At 47.2% G+C, this 18,654-nt stretch overlaps 3 protein-coding genes across 3 annotated transcripts; all 3 read left to right on the top strand.

Annotated features, from left to right (window-relative positions):
- Positions 1-14,158: 14,158 nt before the first annotated feature.
- Positions 14,159-15,133, top strand: LOC121978500 (homeobox-leucine zipper protein HOX11-like). The gene is made up of 3 exons (XM_042530841.1): positions 14,159-14,332; positions 14,517-14,698; positions 15,026-15,133. The coding sequence occupies exons 1-3, from the start codon at positions 14,182-14,184 to the stop codon at positions 15,131-15,133; spliced, it is 441 nt and encodes a 146-aa protein (XP_042386775.1). The 5' UTR covers positions 14,159-14,181.
- On the top strand, positions 15,008-15,771 carry LOC121978499. The gene is made up of 2 exons (XM_042530840.1): positions 15,008-15,272; positions 15,386-15,771. The coding sequence occupies exons 1-2, from the start codon at positions 15,245-15,247 to the stop codon at positions 15,769-15,771; spliced, it is 414 nt and encodes a 137-aa protein (XP_042386774.1). The 5' UTR covers positions 15,008-15,244.
- A 55-nt stretch (positions 15,772-15,826) lies between these two features.
- LOC121975854 lies at positions 15,827-17,077 on the top strand. Its single transcript, XM_042527746.1, has 3 exons — positions 15,827-16,070; positions 16,221-16,915; positions 17,028-17,077. Exons 2-3 carry the CDS (start codon positions 16,327-16,329, stop codon positions 17,060-17,062), a joined length of 624 nt encoding a protein of 207 aa, XP_042383680.1. The 5' UTR covers positions 15,827-16,070; positions 16,221-16,326; the 3' UTR covers positions 17,063-17,077.
- Positions 17,078-18,654: the final 1,577 nt, after the last annotated feature.

The following is an 18,654-nucleotide window of genomic DNA, read 5'->3' as shown; positions in this document are numbered from 1 at the left end:
TAATGTCAGTGCCGAGCCAGGAAAGGGGTCCCTGGCGTTGGCCCTCCGACACTCAAGTCAGTCACCGAAATAGTGGAAGAAAGTGGAGCAACAGTAATCCTAGCGCAAACAGTAAATAATGCGTACCTCCGTCGGTAATGGACCCCTCTTTATTTAGAGCCCTGGTGGGCGACGTGCACGCTTCTCGAGGCATGAGCACGTTCTCCAATATGTCCTATGAAAGGACATGTCAGGAAAGTACCTCTGACATCATACCTTAACAGGACATGTGTATCCCTAACAAGACAATAGAAGTTTCCGCCGTACGATTCGCTTGTCGACCATGCCTCGTGTCAGCGACACTATCTCCCAGAACGATATCGAGAGATACGATCATAGTCCCGCTGCTTGGCCGAGTGGGTAGTCATTCGGCTGGGACTCCTCCACCGCGTTAGTGGTCAGGTCCCGCTGCTTGGTCGATCGGGATAGCCGTTCGGCTGGGATTCCTCCGCTCTGTCGGCCTCAGAGTTGACAATGACCCCGCCTCTTGGCCGAGCAGGATATCCACTCAGCCGGGGACTCATCTGCTCTGTCAACCTCAGTTGTTCTTCCCTACGATGACTGTGTAGTAGCATGATCTCCCCGTTCGGACAAGCTCTCCGGTCTCCTTGGCATTCTGTTGCTCCACATTGAGCGTTTAATTATCTTATCATATTATCCCGAGTTGGACAGGTGGTCCGCTTAGACATGTCTCCCGTCAGTCGAGCACTAATTGTCCTGATCGGCAGTTGCAATCATCCTCTGTTCGGCTCTTTTACATCCTGACGTTGACCATCTTAATTTTAACCTCCACCTTAATAATTGATCTCGTACCAAGTGGGGCTTCCTATATCGCCGCGTCAAATAATTTTATGGATGAAAATCCGTCAACTTTAATTTGTTATATGCTACAACAAATTAAAGGGGAGAAAAACAACCATTTACGAGGATGAAATCTAACATCAATTCCTCCTAGCTTATAACTGATACAGGACAATTGAAGAAATATCTAAGACCATCATTTCTTCATTTCTCCCCTCCATTATTCCATCCTCCTGTGCTTAATGGCTTGGAAGGAAATTTATTGACGCTAATGATGCATTCACCAACCTTTGAAAACAACTCTCCATCATTAATCTCTTTGTATTAATAATTTAAGTGGGCTGCATTTCTCATATAAATAGAAGTCACTCTGCTACCTGAAAGCTGAAGGACAGTTCTATTTATACACTAAAATAAGAACAAGTGTAAGCGTAAAACTCTCTGTGCCACCTCACATTAACAGTAGAATTTCGAATCGAAGAATTATTTTCCTCATTAGTCTTAATAGAACTCGTACAAATGCTAGTTGAAGCTACCCCATGAAATATAACAGACCAGTTGAGAAATCCAAGAAAGAAACTTAAGTCTAAAACCATGATTTAAAATATGACTACAGAACTAATTAAGATTTCATCAACTATTTACCAGAGAAAGTTCTTCCATTCCTGAACTACCTTCTTACTAGATTCTAGTTTTGGCACAATCCTATTTCCACTCACACGCAGAAGCCAAAAGTTATAAACCTCACTCTAATGCGGTGATAAGGAGGATCTCACCCCGTAGAGGATAACTATCACGATGGAGATTAAAGTCAAGGCGGTCAATGCTGAGATAACATCGGCCGTTTAGACGATCAAGTCAACGTTAAGACATCATCAGCCGGTTGGGCGATCATGCCCTGACTGGAGGGAGAAGGGTCCGATTCGACCCCGCCGTTGACACGGGGAGGTGTCAAATGATCGACGATTAATGGAGTATTGAATGCCGGACGGAGGAAGAAACGGTGTGCAGAGGCTAGGCCAAGCGGCTATCTCGCTCAGCTAGGCAGCAAGACTCGGCAGGCAGAGTGGAACTTCGGCCGAGCAGACGTGACACATGCACAGTGGAATTCCGGCTGAGCGGACGCGACACAAACACAGTAGAGTTCTGGCCGGGCGGACAAGATACATGAACAACGAAGTTCCTGCCGAGCGGCCAACCCGCTCGGCCTAGCAGCATACTCTTTCTAATATCCATCGACATCTTTTTGGGAGTTAGTGCTGCCGACACTAGGCATGGATAACTAGAAGATTGTACGACGGAATATTCCACTGTCACTTCAGAGATATGCTTGGCTTGTTGAGGTACTATGTCAGGGGCATTTTATTGACAAGTCTTTTCAGGAAAACATGGGGAAGCGTACTCGCCTTGGGGAATGTGCACGCGCGTTACATGAACTCTATATAAAAGGGGGTCCAAGCATCGGCAGAGGTACGCAATACGCGATAGACATTGTTCTCACTACTGTTCATTCTTGTTTGCTCCGCCTTCTACTTTATCATCGGTGACTAACTTGAGTGTCGGAGGGTCAACGCTGGAGACCCCTTCCCTGGCTCAACACTGACGTCATTTGTGTTGCAGGTCCGAGCAGAGTCTACAGGCGGTCAGTGGGAGGACCACATCCCCAGGTTTCCATTTTATCTACTTTTGGATAGGAACATATTTAGCGCCGTCTGTGGGAACTTAACCTGCATCCAAGTTTAAAAGATGGAAAACGTTGGACGACTCACCACCATGACGCTCACCAAGGAGGAGCTCGACATGCTCGTGCAAGCTCGAGCGTCGAACATGTTCGAGAAGTAGCAATAGCAGGCACTAGCCAATTGGCTAGTACAACAGCCGGCGACGTCGATAGCATGAGGGTGAGCGGGATTGGAAGACCGACCAGAACCAGTTTCCATATGGGAGCAGAATAGAGGTCCGACCGGCACGCAGGAAATGTCACCCGTGCCCATCCCCTTTCATCGCGCCTTGTTCCAAACCCCCTTAGAAATAGCTCAAGCCAACCAGGAGAGGAGGTCATCTTCAGATGACGCTCCTGTTTGGGATGCGAGAAAAGGAAAGACGCCTAGAAGTCACACATCGCCCGAGTGAATCAATCTGCAGTTCTCTCGGGAGATCTTGAGTGACCCTCTACCTAGGCACTATACCTCACTGGCGATCGGAGAATACAATGGGACGACGATCCAAATGATCATTTGGATAAGTTTGATAACGCGGCCACGTTGCACCAGTATACAAACGGGGTGAAGTGCCAAGCCTTTCCCACTACTCTCTCTGGCTCGGCATAGTGCTGGTTCTGAAGACTGTTGGACGACTTAATACATAGCTTCAAGGACTTCCGAGCTGCATTCCAGCACCATTTCGCCAGCAGCCGACGCTATCAGAAGACGAACGCCAGCCTCTTTGCCCTAAAGCAGGGGCCTAAGGAAGCACTCCGAGCGTACATCAGATGTTTCAATCAAGTAGCCATGGATATTCCCTCGGTCTCATTCGAGACGATGATGAACGTCTTCCGTCAAGGGCTGGTTGAAGAAGAGTTCTTCTGATCGCTCATCCGGAAGCCGTCCAGGGACTTCGACTACATGCTCAGGAAAGTCAATGAGTACATAAATGTGGAAGAACCTCAGGCAGCAAGGAAGAAGGAAACACTGGCTGAACCCGCGTTGATGCCCGAGTGACGACTGATGAGTAGCCACAACCGCCCAAAGGGCCAAGAGAGAAGGGAGTGCGACCACACCAGGAGGCTAGGACACATGTCGTGCAGCATGTGACCTCCAGTCGGTAGAAGACGACAAGAGGCAAGGTATGGATGCCAATGTTATGCTCCTTTCACCAGTCGGCGACGCACAACACGCGTGACCGCTACCGATCGATAGCCGACCTGCGACGAGAGGATACACCGTCGATCTCCAACTCCCAATCGGTGACATAGACAACGATCTATCGGGCGATGAGAGGATGAAAGAAGAGCGCCAGAGTGGCACGATCAGCACCAAGGGGAGGGATAATGTTGATCCTTCCTGAGTCCCGCCCGAGCGAAATAGACTCTCTGCTTAGGAAGAAGAAAACAGAAGCAACGCCGCCCGAGGAGAAATATGCATGATCGCAGGCGGGTTGATCGGCGGTGACTCCAACAGAGCTAGGAAGTTGTATGCTCGGGGACTGGAGATCCATGCCGTGGGATGCAGCAGGGAGAAAACCATAGGGTATAAATCAACTTCGGCCCCAGTAATTTGGAGGGAGTGGAGATCCCTCACGATGACGCGCTGATCATCCTAACGGTAATTGCTAATTACACTATTCATAGAACTTTCGTTGATATAGGGAATTCAATGAACATCATCTTCAAGAAGGCGTTTGATCAATCACAAATCGATTGAAATGAGTTGCTGCCCATGATGACCCCACTCTACGGCTTCACGAGCAACGAGTTACTGCCACTCGGACAGGCCCGATTGGCCATCTCGCTCGGGGAAGAGCCACTGAGGAGAACAAGGATCATAAACTTCATCGTGGTGGACGCATCGTCGGCCTACAACGTCATCTTGGGACAATTGACCCTCAATGAATTCCGGGCGGTGGTGTCTACCTATTGCCAAAAGATTAAGTTCCTGGTGGACAATCGGGTGGGCGAAGTCAAAGGCGATTAGCTGACCACTTGGTGATGCTACGTCAAGATGGTCAAGACCAAATCGAGAAGCGCTCGGAAGAATCCACACTTGGAGGTGAATGCAATCATTGAAAAGTGTTGGTGCAGGAAGCATCCGACGATCGAACCTGAGTTTTGATTATATCAAAGGGTTCAAAGTTAAGGTTATTTGTGGTCTAACAAGTTTGAATGAGATTGCAGGAAAGTCCTAAGTGTTCTTAGGCAGAAGTCCTAGTTACGGTTAGACAAGTGGAAAACCCTAAGGGGTGAAAACCCTAAGGGGTGGTAACCCTAGGTCTTAGGGGGTGGTAACCCTAGATTTTAGGGGTGGTAACCTTAGGTGAAGAAAAGTCCTAACTACGGTTAGGCAGATGGAAAACCCTAGGGGGTGGTAACCCTAGGTGAAAAGTCTTGGCGGGTCGAGTGCTTCGGGAAAAATCCTAGAGTCAGGGACTTTATGTTGGTCCAGGTCGCCCGGCTGGAGAGCGTTGAGTTGTCTGAAATACTTAAAACAATACCTTCTCGATCTTTCAACTCAGGTTAGCAGCAATAGCATAAAAGTAAAATTAAACAATAAGAAACTAAAGAAAAGAGGCACCAAAGTTTATTTGGTTACAACCTACCTGGTTATTAATCCAAGACAAATGATAGCTCTTAAGAATCTCCTTTGATGAAGGAGGAGAAGCCTCTTACACTCGTTAATAGCTTAGACTATTGCTAGGAAATGAATATACAAGTTGTTCTTTCTTTCCTAGGTCTAGGGGGTCTTTTTATAGCCCCTGAGAAAGCTTATCCACAAGATGATGGTGCCTTACATAGGGCTGGAAGGCGCCTCCAACCAGGCCAAGGATAAAACTTTATCCTTTCCCACAACGATTATAATTGCCTGGTCGAAGGCACCTTCCGTAGCCAGGCGCCTTCATACTGTTCATCGAAGGTGCCTTCCAGTCATCGAAGACGCCTTCTACAGAAGGTGCGGTGGCACCTTCAACAGCCTTTGAAGGCGCCTCCAGTAGCACTTGCAGCTCCATTTCGCTCCTTTGCTGCTGCTATCTCTTGGGTGATTTCGGCCACCGGAATAGGGCTCATCCGAACCCAATTTTTGACCATCTCCTTGAACAGACTTCCGTTCCAGCTTCTAATCCCTCGAACGTTGCGCATGTCCTTCTCGTCCACCGGCGTACTCTTCCACGACGTCTCATCCCTCGGACGCACCGAGCCCGTCGGCTCCCTCCCGTTCCGTCCTTCTCACTAATCGCGTCTTCCATTCGACTTCCTTTGCTCCTAAACTCCTGCACACTTAGACATAGAGATTAAAATATAATAGGACCTAACTTAACTTGTTTGATCACATCAAACCAACCTTGGGGTACCAACACTCTAGGTTGAAATCCTGGTGTCGCGAACCGGGTGGAAGTCTCGACGGGTTATGGAGCGGACGTCCAACATGAAGACCGGAACCTTCGGACGCTGAGCAAAAGTCCAATTGGTCTAGAGGATCAATCTGGCAATAGGTAAACTCTCCTGAGAGGAGTAGGTGAGGATGCGTTCCCCGTTGAGAGAACAGTAGGCGTCAGTTCGACCTAGGATTTCCGGAGAAAATCCAAAGTCAGAACCGGACAGTCCAAAGGCTGCCAACTTAATTGTTTAATATTATTTTCTTTAGTTGCCTAACTCTGTTTTGCAGGAAATTAACATTTCTACAAGGTCGGACTCAACCTTGATCGGTCGACCAAATGACCTGATCGGTCGACCGAACCCTAGTACACAAAGGATCAGAATCCAGCTCTCGATAAAGGGTTGGCCAGAGGGATCGGTCAACCGAACCGAAGATAGACAGAGACATGGTCGAGCGAGTTGATCGGATCAGATGAAGCAGAGATCATCAGCTGATCGGTCGACTGAACAGAGGGATCGATCGACCGAACATAGGCGCTATCCAGAGAGGTTGCATCTGGACAAAAGGTCGGGCAAGTTCAGCAGGTTTTGTCGACCAAACCAGGGGATCGGTTAACCGATCCAAGTCAAGTCAAGGCTTGATTCCGAAGATCAGGGGATTTGGATCAGGCTCGAAACTGCTATAAAATGGGGGTTTTGGCCAGCTACTTCGCACAACAATTTTACAAGCAATGTTCGAAGCTGCACTCTACGCCGAAATGACTCAATAACGCTCATCTGCTGCTCCGACAATCGACGACTACTTCCATAATCTTTATTGTCGGTATAATCTTTTTAAATTCAGTACTTATAATTAATCTTGTAAAAATTTCTCGAGCTTATAGTGATTGGCCATCGAAAGCATTCTCACATGTGGACCTTGGAGTGGGAGTCGCCACAGGCTCCGAACCAAGTAAATCCTTGGTGTTTGTGTTTTGTTTGTCTCTCTCTTATTTTCGCTGTGTATTTACTTTGAGTTTACTCGAAACAAACGAATTAGCCACGAACAATATTCAACCTCCCTCTAGCGCTTTTCGATCCTAAAAAAACGATCTACATTGGTGTACGAAGAAAAGGAGGAGGTTCAGATCCACCCAGCCGACCGAAAACAATCACTTTTCTAGCTGCCGACCTGGAGGTGGAGAAGAAGGCAGAGTTGATCGCCTGCCTTAGACAAAATCACGATGTGTTCACATGGTCGACACACGAGATTCCCGGTATCTCCCCTAGTGTGGCTCAACATAAGATTCATGTTCGACCGGACGCTCGGCCAGTGAAGCAAAGAAAGAGGGACTTCAGTGTGGAGCAAATTTGATCATCCGGGTAGAGATAGAGAAGTTGCTGGAGGCCGACCATATTAGGGAAGTTCAATTCTCGAGCTCACTAACCAATGTCGTGCTAGTCTACAAGCCGGGGAATAAATGGCTAGTCTGCATCGACTTCCGCGATTTGAACAAGGCGTGCCCGAAAGACTTCTATCTGTTACCCAGGATAGATCATATGGTGGACTCAACGGTGGGTTGCGAGCTCATCTGCATGCTCCATGCATACCAAGGGTATCACCAAGTGCCGCTAGCCCGCGAAGACCAAGAGAAGGTCAGCTTCATTACGGTCGACGGAACGTACTGCTACAATGTCATGTCGTTCGGACTCAAGAATGTCGGAGCCACTTACAGAGGCTGATGAACAAGGTGTTCCGATAGCAAATCGACCGTAATATGGAAGTATACGTCGACGACATATTAATAAAATTCCTCCGAGCTACTGACCTATGCACAAATATCGAGGAGACCTGACGAACTCTGAGGGCGTATGGAATAAAGCTGAACCCGAGCAACTGTCTGTTCGGAGTGAAGAGTGGTCGTTTCCTGGGTTACATTGTCATCGAGAAAGGCATTGAAGTCAATCCAACCAAAGTCAAAGCATTGCAAGATATTGTTGGATCGAGATGCGCTAGAGGGGGGGGGGGTGAATAGCGCTCGCGACTATTTCATTTTCCGAATCCGTAAATCGTACGAGAAACTAACAGAGTAATAAGCAGCGGAATAAAAATAATCAAACACAGACACGAAGGAATTACTTCGTTCGGAGCCTAAGGCGACTCCTACTCGAAGGCCCGCGATCCTTGATCGCTTTCCGTGGGCAACAACTATAATTTCGAATAGAGTACAAGTATTGCAAATAAGTACAGTAAAAAGAACTACGATTATACCGATAACAGTATTGAAATCACAAGTTACGGAGCTCCGGGTCGTCGGAATGTCGCAGCAGCACTTCGGAATGATCTTATTAGCAACACGCTGAAGAAAGAAAGCCTGGAACTTTATTGTCTAAGGTGCTGCTCGAAGTCCCCTTATAAAGGGCATCCAAGGCGCCTTGAGAGCCTCCGAAGGCGCCTCCATAGCTCCGAGTCCACCGTGCAGATGAGCGCTGACCATTCTGTGCTTATCACCTTGAAGGCGCCTTCATAGGTCTTCAAGGCGCCTTCCAAGGCGCCTCCATAGCCAACCGAGGCGCCTTCAGCCCTGCTTCGCGGCCAGGTCAGCTTTTGCACTCGAGGTGCCTCCAAGCTCCATGGAGGCGCCTCAGACACTGTTCATCCGAGGTTAATCTTTGCACTTTGGTCCCTGCAAAATATATTAATCTCAAATATACCCTGCAACACAAAGTTAACACATAAAGCATAATAGAAGTGATAATGATAGTCTCCGGACTATCCGAGCCTGACTTCGGGTTTCCAACCGGAAACCCTAGGTTGACCCGACGCCTACTGTTCCCTCTACGGGGAACGCGTCCTCACCTACTCCACTCAGGAGATTTACCTGTTGCCAGTGCGATCCTCCAGATCGACTGGTCGACGCTTCCGGACTTTCTGCTGGACATCCGCTTCCCGGCTAGTCCAGTCTTTCACCTGGTTCGCGACACCAGGACTTTCCACCTAGGGTTACCACCCCCTAGGACTTTTGCCTGAAGTCATCGACCTACCAAAACTTTCCGCATAGGGTTACCACCCCCTATGACCTAGGGTTACCACCCCCTAGGGTTTTTCCTTTGCCTAACCGCAGCTAGGACTTTTCTCCACCTAGGGTTACCGCCCCCTAGGACCTAGGGTTACCACCCCCTAGGATTTTCACCTGCCTAACCGCAGTTAGGACTTTCCTGAAACACTCATTCAATATGTTAGATAACAACAAGACTTAACTTTGAATCCTTTGCCATTATCAAAACTTGGGTTCGATCGTCGGATGCTTCCTGCACCAACAGATATGCCGCCACCTCGGAACTTGAAGGAATCTCAATAGTTGACTGGTCGGATATGGCGCTGTCCAGATTCGTATCTAAGTTGTCCGACCGGAGCCTGCCATTCTTTAAAGTGCTTCGCCGAGCTACAAAATTCCAGTGGGGCACCGAGTGCGATTGGGCATTGGAAGAGCTTAAAGAATATCTTAACTCCTTACCTGTATTAGCCAAGCCAATTATTGGTGAGCCACTCTGGATCTATTTATCATCCAATGAGTATGCGGTTGGGTCGACTTTAGTTAGGCAGAACGACCAAGAGCAACAACCTGTATACTTTTTAAGCCATATATTGAATGATGCAAAGTCTCGCTACACCGGTCTGGAAAAATTAGCATATGTTTTAATTCTCACCGCTCGGAGGCTTCGTTCGTATTTCCTCACACACTCAATCATCGTGCTCACTAACAGCTCCTTGGGATGTGTTCTTCTCAACCCCGAGGCGTCAGGAAGGCTGATCAAATGGACGATCGAGTTGAGCGAATTTGACATATAATATCAACCCCGAATGACAATCAAGGTTCAGGCCTTGGCGGATTTTGTCATAGAAGTCCAGAATGACGAACCGGAGGCAATGTGGAAGATATATGTTGATGGTTCGTCCACTCGGCAAGGTAGCGGAATTGACATATTGCTCATCTCACCACGGGAAGACCGGATGCAGCTCTTCGTTCGACTAGACTACAAAGTCACCAATAATAAAGCAGAATATGAGGCATTGATAGCCGACCTACAAACAACGCGACATGTGGAAGTCGTTAAAGTCCTCATCCACTTGGACTCTTAGTTGGCCACTCAGTAGCTATCCGGGACGTTCGAAATAAGCAATACCCAACTCAGGCTCTATGCGGAGGCATTTGAGAAGCTGAAGACAAACTTTCAAGAGGTCATTATACAAAAGATCCCTCGATCGAAGAACCAGGCGGTAGATGAATTGACAAAATTAGCTAGTTCGTTATCACCGATCGTCATAGGGCAGTCGATCGAACATGTCTCGCTCGTGGTACACATTGACCAAATGGAAGGAATGACCTTCCCGAACGACTGGAGGATGTCTTTGACAGAGTTTCTACGGACGGGAGTTACACCTGTCGATCAGGAAGAAGCTCACTTACTAAAGAAGAGGACCGGATGGTTCACTCTGGTGGGGGACCAATTTTATAAGAGTGCCTTCTCCAGGCCCCTACTCAAGTGTGTCGGATCGGAAGATGTCAAATATATTCTGCGGAAGGTGCACCAAGGTTCCTGCGGAGGCCATCCGGGCGGTCATGCGTTAGCTCAAAAGATACTCCTGGCCGGATATTTTTGGCAGACCCTCCAAGAAGATGCCGCTCGGATGGTGGCCACCTTCTTGTCCTGCCAGAAGTATCACAACCTTCCGCACCGACCGACCAAAGAAATGAAGACGCCCACAGTATCTTGCCCATTCGACCAATGGGCATGTATATCGTTGGGGCATTCCCCATGGCGACCGGTTAGCGAAAATTTCTGCTCATCGCGGTCGGCTACTTCTTGAAGTGGGTGGAAGCCGAGCCGCTTGCAAGAATAACCGAGCATATGGTTATTAAGTTTGTTTGGCAGAAAATCATATATCGATTTGACATCCCACGCAGACTCATATCAGACAATGAGAGACAATTCGCCGGTCAGGGGCACAGAGAGTGGTGCGAGAGTTATGACATCCAATAGGCCTTCACCTCTGTGGTCTACCCCCAAGGCAACAATTAAGCCGAAGTCGTCAATCGGGAGATTCTCAGAGTTTTACATGCTCGGCTCGACCACGTTAGAGGTAGCTGGGTCGACGAGCTCCCTAATGTGTTATGGGCCCTTCACACGACCCCGAAGGAGGTGACCGACATAACCCCCTTCCACTTAGTATACGACGGCGAAGCAGTCATCCCCGTGGAGGTCGGAGTAGAATCCGATCGGGTGCAACACTACGATGAAGGAAATGCCGAACGGAGGCTCATGAAGCTCGACTTGGTGGACGAAACGCAGGCGAAAGTAACTGTTCAGCTAACGACGTACCGACAATGGATGAAGCAGAACTATAATCGGAGGGTGATCCTGAGGTCCTTTCAGGTCGGAGATCTCGTGTGGAAGAAAGTGAAGCTGGTCGGCGACATCACCAAGCTCGGAGGCTCATGGAGCGAGACCTTTCAAGATCGTGCAAAAGCTCCGTTTGGGCGCCTACTACTTGGAAGGGGAGGGGGGAAGGTAGCTCGAGAGGCCGTGGAGCACAAACCATCTCCAACCCTACAGGGTTAGATGAGAGGTTCACGAGTGAATACATGTATTTTTGTATGTTTCCTGAACGCATGGCAAATATGAATAAAAGCGAAGAATGCCACTCTTGCGACTCGTCTTCCCCAACGGTCAAGCGACGACCTTAAACCCTTGTCTACATTAACGGTCGAGTGACGACCTTAAACCCTAATCTTTGCCTAGTCTGCATCAATGGTCTAGCGACGACGTTAAACCCTGGTCTACGTCAATGGACGAGCGACAACCTTAAACCCAAGTCTTCGCCTATTTTCCATCAACGGTTGAGCAGCGACCTTAAACCCTAGTCTACGTCAACGGTCGAGTGGCGACCTTAAACCTAAGTCTTCACCTATTCTTCATCAACATCGAGCGACGACCTTAAACCCTTGTCTACATCAACGGTCGAGCGGCGACCTTAAACCCTAGTCTTCGCCTAGTCTACATCAACAGTCGAGTGACGACCTTAAACCCTAGTCTACGTCAACGGTCAAGCGACGACTTTAAACCCAAGTCTTCGCCTATTCTTCATCAACGGTCGAGCGACGACTTTAAACCCTAGTATACGTCAATGGTCAAGTGACGACCTTAAACTCTAGTCTACGTCAACGGTCGAGCGACGACTATAAACCCTGGTCTATATCAACGGTCGAGCGACGACCTTAAAACCTCGTCTTCTCCAACGGTTGAGCGGCGACCTTAAACCCTAGTCTATATCAACGGTCGAGCAGCGACCTTAAACCCTAGTCTACATCAACGGTCGAGCGACGACCTTAAACCCTATTCTATACCAACGGTCGAGCGGTGACCTTAAATCCTAGTCTACACCAATGGTCGAGCGACGACCTTAAACCCTAGTCTACGTCAATGGTCGAGCGGCGACCTTAGATCCTAGTCTACGTCAACGGTCGAGCGGCGACCTTAAACCTTAGTCTATGTCAACGGTCGAGCGGCGATCTTAAACCCAAGTCTTCACCTATTCTTCATCAACGGTTGAGTGATGACCTTAAACCTTGGTCTACACCAACAGTCGAGCGACGACCTTAAACCCTGGACTACACCAACGGTCAAGCGGTGACCTTAAACCCTAGTCTACACCAATGGTCGAGCGACGACCTTAAACACTAGTCTATACTAACGGTCAAGCGGCGACCTTAAACCCTAGTCTACGTCAACGGTCGAGCAGCAACCTTAAACTCTAGTCTACACCAACGGTCGAGTGGCGACCTTAAACCCTACTTTATGTCAACGGTCAAGCGACGACCTTAAACCCTAGTCTACGTCACCGGTCAAGCGGCGACCTTAAACCTTTGTTTACATCAACGGTCGAGCGACGACCTTAAACCCAGTCTTCACCTGGTCTACACCAACAGTCGAGCGGCGACCTTAAACCCTATGTTCCCCAACGATCGAGCGGCGACATTAAACCCTATGTTCCCCAACGGTCGAGCGGCGACCTTAAATCCTTGACTCGATGAGCGGGCAAGTGCCGGTCTTATAATATGAGAGCGATGAACGACCGACAATGAATACGAGCTACTCAAAAGGTTCAAGTCTTCGAAGTACAGCGATCGTTTGAGACTATTCTTCAAAATATGCGTCGCCAATCGGAAGGTCGTAGAACCATAATGAGCAACTTTGAAAACAAAACAGATCGATCGGCTGGATAAGAGTAGTCGTTGCCGATCGGAGGAGCCACTATGCCACGAGTACAATGTTTGAAAGACGAGTTAAGGAAACAAATACTAGGAGAACATAGAGCTTAGCCGAACGGACCAACATTCATTGAAACTTCAAAATTTTACAGAAGAACTCTCAACCTCACTCAAGGTAATCTAAGGCATCGTTGGACAACGATTTAGTCAGCTTGTCCCGACTGATGACCTTACTCGATAAAGCAGCGGAGATGTAGCCACCCGCCTAGAGTTGGCCGAACGCCCCTTCGATTGCCAGATCGAACAGGCGAAGGGCTCGGTGAGCGACCTTGTCGTTGAAAGCATATAAGCGGATGTAGTTCCTCCTCATAGCCTCAAACCGGCTAGACTCGGCATCTTGATAAGTCACTACAACAAAATCGCTCATAGACATCAGTGGAACAACAACGGTTTTTGGCTAAAATCGAAGTCTTTGAGTATTTTACACCGGTTTTTCTAAAAACCGGTGTCTATGAGCGCAGATTTTAGCTCATAGACATCGGTTTTTTAAGCGATGTCTATGAGCGCCTTTTTTTTCGTTAATAGACACCGATTTTAACATCGGTTTTTAAAACTCGGTGTTAATGAACCAAAAAAAATATTTTAATATTCCCACCAGCCAAAATTTGCAACACTGTGAAGTTCCCTCCAAACCTAAATCTATATCGCGCCCCTTCCTCCGCGCGACCATCTCTCTCGCCTAAACCTAAACCTAAACCTCCGACCATCCGACCATCTCTCTCAGTCTAAACCTAAACCTCCGACCATCTCTCTCAACCTCATCTCCCTCTTCCCCCTTCCTAGATTGACGCCCCTTCCTCTCCCGATCAGGATCAAGACACGACGCCCTTGCTTCTCCGTAGAAGAGGAGGCCTTCTTCGTATTCCGGCCGGTAGGCCCTTCTGGGCCGCGAAGACGGCGGAGACGGTGGAGAGAGGGAGTCTGGGGATTTTGTTTGGGATGAGATTAGGGGAAAAAGAGGACGCAATGGAGGAGGAGGAGGAGAGGGGTTCCGCTGCGGCGCCGCTGCAGCTTAAGCTCCTTCCTCTCTTGCCTAATTCCGCGCAGCCTTCGTTTTCCCAGCTGCGGTTCCCATGGGCGTCCGAGGCCGGTAAGGGATCTGTCGGAGTTTCGGAAATTTTTAGGGGTTGGACGATTTGGGGACGGTTTCTGCTTGTTGTCTTCTCGATCATTTTTCGAACGAGGGTTTTGAGATCTGAGATATCTTTGTCTATCAACATCTCTACTGCGAGAAATGGTGATGGATACTCGACTCGTGTTTTTTTGTGCCGCAGGGAACGTGGAACTGTCGATGCGAGGCTTCGATGTGAACCGGGCGCCGTCTGCCGGGGAAGCCGAGGAGGTGGCGGCGGCATCGTCGTCGCCCAACAGCACTGTCTCTTCCTTCCAGATGGAGTTTTCCGCCGGGGGAGGCGAGGGCGGAGCGCTGCCGGTGGAAAGGGCCTGTTCGAGAGCAGTGTGTTCTTTTTCCTTCCATTTTCTTAAAAGTTTGTTCTTCGCGTCTAAAGCCGTGTGTTCAGATGGGGACGTTGTCGACTTAGTGGGTACTTTGTAGAGACGCTTGTGGTGGGGGACAAGCTAGGCGTACTTCCGCACACTATCCGGGTCTCCCTCGAGGGGGAGCTCTTCGCAGTCGACGCCACAAATAACAATATAGTTCGGATCACTCCGCCTCTCTCCCAGTGTAATTCCCCCGTTCCCTTCACTTCCTAGTTTTTCTATTGCGATCTACCATAAGAGATTGGAAGTTGTATCAGATATATGCCATCATTTTCCCTTATAGCTTTTTGTGTCTATTTGGAGATCTTCACTTTATAAAGTTTTGCGAGCTGGTTTCGACAAAAATCGCGTTGCAGATAGCAGAGCAAGATTTGGTTGCCGGGTCATTTAAGGGATTCTCTGGACATGTAGAGATGGTAAACCTGCAGATGCTCGTTTCTATCGTCCAAAAGGTGCCGCTGTGGATGACAAAGGGAATGTGTATGTTGCTGATATCTCCAATATGGCTATTCGAAAGATAACTGAATCAGGTACAACACTTGAGCAAATTCCTGTATTTAGATTCAAAGAAATGTAAAATTAAAGACCACAATTCTGCAATTGAGTCAAAAAGTCTATTTTTTACTTGTGATGGCTTCTTCAGGTGTGACTACTATTGCTGGAGGAAAATCAAATATAGCAGGTTATAGAGATGGCCCGAGTGAGGATGCTAAGTTTTCTAATGACTTTGATGTGATATATGTTGGAAGAACTTGTTCTCTTCTAGTCGTGGACAGGGGTAATGCTGCTCTTCGCCAAATTTCTCTTCAGCAAGAGGACTGCCAATACCAGTATACTTCAGTATCAACATCAGGTTACCTGAAGCTTCCCAGTGATGTTCTTTGTAATTCTTTTTGTACACAACAAACATGGAACTATAACATATTACAACCTTACAATATGGCACCATCGGTCCAATATTTTCTGTTATCTTACATATCTTATATGGTTGCATCTACATATGTAGAAGACCAGGAAGAAAAAAGTTGACAACAGACAAGAGAAGTGACCAGCAGCCGATACTTCGCTGCAGCATCAGTGCACGGATGCCACCAGCAGGCTGACCCCCTGCATGGACTATGGCAGCGGCAGCAGCGACCGACCCAACAGCGACTGCTGCGACACCGTGAGGAACATCCGGGGCACAAACCCCGTCTGCCTCTGCTACGCCGTACAGCAGACGCACAACTGCTCCTCCCCCTAGAGCGCCTTAGGGCTCAAGGTCGAACGCCTGCTCATGCTGCCCGGTGCTTGCAACCTCGACAACTCCAACGCTAGCAATTGTAACGGTAGCTGTTATTTGTTTCCTTCTTTTTATTTTTATTTTAAAAAAATATTTTAAAATATTGAAATGTTCTTGCTGCTGCATTTGGCAGCCAGAGATCCTATTGAAGGGTATGATTATCTCTCTAGTCTAATTAGTTTCTTCACTAATTTAGGAACTACTGTGTTTCTTCTTCTGCTAGTGAAGAGAAACATCTTGAGGAAGAAAGAGCTGAAAAGGATAAGAAACGGAGAGTTGAAGCTTTGTCGGTTTTTTCTGAGATGATAGAAACTGATCACATGATGGATTCTTACTGGTCTGACTTGATATCTCATAACCGCCCTACTAAAATCGAAGTCGAAGTTCATGCTCCGGCTCAAAGGAAAAAGAGGAAAACTTCAAGACAAACATCTGCTCTGATTTCTGTTCCTGTTGTACAAGCCACAGAACATATTCAAATTGGAATAGCTTGTCCCACTATGAAGCAAGTGCTATCCTCAGATAGGCCCATAATCAGTGTCAATGCAAAGATAGTCGATAGGTGTATGCCTACAGCTTTGGTTTTGAATTTCAATAAATCCAGTCCTCTTCCTTCTGAAGTTGATCTGATTAGGATTTTCTGTCGCTATGGGCCCATAGTGGAAGTAGCAACAGAAGTTCAACAGGAGAGCAACAGCGTCAAACTAATTTTTAAGCGACTTACTGATGCCGAGATGGCTTTTAGTAGTGCCAGAAAATATGGATGGTTTGGGCCATCACTTCTCAGTTATCATCTCAGATATCTATCGTCAACACCAGATACTTTTGCTGACATCCAACAATCAGACAATTATGCTGCACTACCAGAACATAGCAACTTGGAAACTCCAGGTAATATCTGTTTAATTATGTCTAATGTTTTTCTAGAAGCCAATGTTTTAAGATACAAACAATATAGCACTCATCAAAAGCAGCAACATAAACATTCTTCATTCATTGCCAGGGAATGATTCTGAACAGTTACATTCTTGCTTATGAGATTTGGAAGATGGCATCAGAGGTAGTACAATAAATAGTATATCTCTTCATTTGCTTGTTAACTATGAACATTTTCTTTGTTCTTCTATGCTTCCTTCACTGTTATATTCGTTATCTTCCACAGCAGCCTTTAAAAACTCAGTATTCTATTTTATTTGATACATGCACACATTTGTTTTAGTTATTTGACATATGGTGAATTTATGTGTTTTTACAGTTTACAAATCTCAAGTACTCCAGAGTTGAAATTGATGAAGTGGGCTGAATGCATGCTAGATTACATTTGAGACAGTTGTACCTTAATGTGTTAACAGAATGTTATACTTTGATTTTGATATCTATTAGCTAGCTTTTGATGTAAAAAGAATGTTTGGGTATTTTATGAATATTGTTGTAAGAAGATTATTTATATAATTTGTGAATATTTGTGTATTTTATGGATATTATTGAATGAAGAATATTTGTACAATTTGTGAATATTTGTGTATTTTTTTTTATTATTGTCGGTTTTAAAATCAAATCTGTGCTGTTAGAAAAAATACATATTACATCGGTTTTCCACCGATGTAAAACCGGTGTTATAAAGTAATATTACATCGGTCATTTATCGCTGCCAAAACTGGTGTTATTAACAAAAGCTATTACATCGGTTTTACACCGTGTATGAAACGGTGTCGTTAAGTGATACTACACCGGTTAATAACCGATTCAAAAACCGGTGTCGTTAAGTGATACTACACCGGTTTTAACCCGATGTCTAAAATGGCAGACTTTTAACATCGGCTTCATAGACATCGGTCGAAAATCAAATAGACACCGGTGGAAAACCGATGTCTATGAGCGATTTTGTTGTAGTGAGTTTTCAAGGCTGCTCGGGTGGCCTCCAGCTCATCCTTCATGGTGGCCAGCTCATTATTTTTTATGGCAAGTTGGCCTTGAAGGGCAGTTTCTTCGGCCAACCGGCTCTGTAGTTCGGCAACCAGGAAGTCTTCAGCCTCTTTGAACTACTTAGCGAGAGCCTGGGCCTCTTTATTCTTCAGGTCGAGGTCTTCAATGGCCCGGAGTTTCCTTGTATTGGTCGATTCAACCTTGGCGTCAGAGGTGGTGACTTGCTTATTGAGCCGAGCCAACAGAGAGGCCTGCTCTGCGCTTTTTCCCCGCTCAGCCTCGAGCAGCGCAGTGCTCTTCGCCAGATCGACCTTCAGTTTCGCCACCTCAGCATTTGTATGCTCTTGAGAGGCGGAGGATTGGCCGCTCGACGCCTTCAACTTCTTGACTTCCTCCTCCAAAAATGTGAGCTTTTGGCATATGGTCAGGCTCTCTACCCAATACTGTGAACGAGGAAAATATAAGTGTCGAGCGGAGATAGATTAAGAAGAATATACCACTTATCCCAGTTGACATCTGGGTACGGCTGTCCACCAACATCCCCGGAGGCATCATCACTGCATGGGTTCGGGCGTCAGCCCATATCTGTGTGAGCGACCCCTGGATGATTATTTGGTGCTCGGGGGTTCGGGACTCAATGCTGGTCGACTCGCACCATTCTTCAGTTGGCAGGTGAAGAACCGTCGTTATATGGCGCTGGCCAC

This window comes from Zingiber officinale, chromosome 4B (assembly GCF_018446385.1).
Source record: "Zingiber officinale cultivar Zhangliang chromosome 4B, Zo_v1.1, whole genome shotgun sequence".
Taxonomy (NCBI): Eukaryota; Viridiplantae; Streptophyta; class Magnoliopsida; order Zingiberales; family Zingiberaceae; genus Zingiber; species Zingiber officinale.
Note: the sequence above shows the minus strand (reverse complement) of the source record. Positions and strands in the feature narration are given on the sequence as shown.

Bases quoted from the DNA above. Each gene is read 5' to 3' on its own strand.
- LOC121978500 (XM_042530841.1), top strand. From the start codon at position 14,182: ATGAGATTAGGGGAAAAAGAGGACGCAATGGAGGAGGAGGAGGAGAGG. The intron at 14,333-14,516 runs GTAAGGGATCTG...TTTGTGCCGCAG, and splicing joins CCCATGGGCGTCCGAGGCCG to GGAACGTGGAACTGTCGATG. The intron at 14,699-15,025 runs GTGTGTTCTTTT...TTTCCCTTATAG, and splicing joins AAAGGGCCTGTTCGAGAGCA to CTTTTTGTGTCTATTTGGAG.
- LOC121978499 (XM_042530840.1), top strand. From the start codon at position 15,245: ATGGCTATTCGAAAGATAACTGAATCAG. The intron at 15,273-15,385 runs GTACAACACTTG...TGGCTTCTTCAG, and splicing joins TCGAAAGATAACTGAATCAG to GTGTGACTACTATTGCTGGA.
- LOC121975854 (XM_042527746.1), top strand. From the start codon at position 16,327: ATGATAGAAACTGATCACATGATGGATTCTTACTGGTCTGACTTGATA. The intron at 16,916-17,027 runs GTAATATCTGTT...ATTCATTGCCAG, and splicing joins TAGCAACTTGGAAACTCCAG to GGAATGATTCTGAACAGTTA.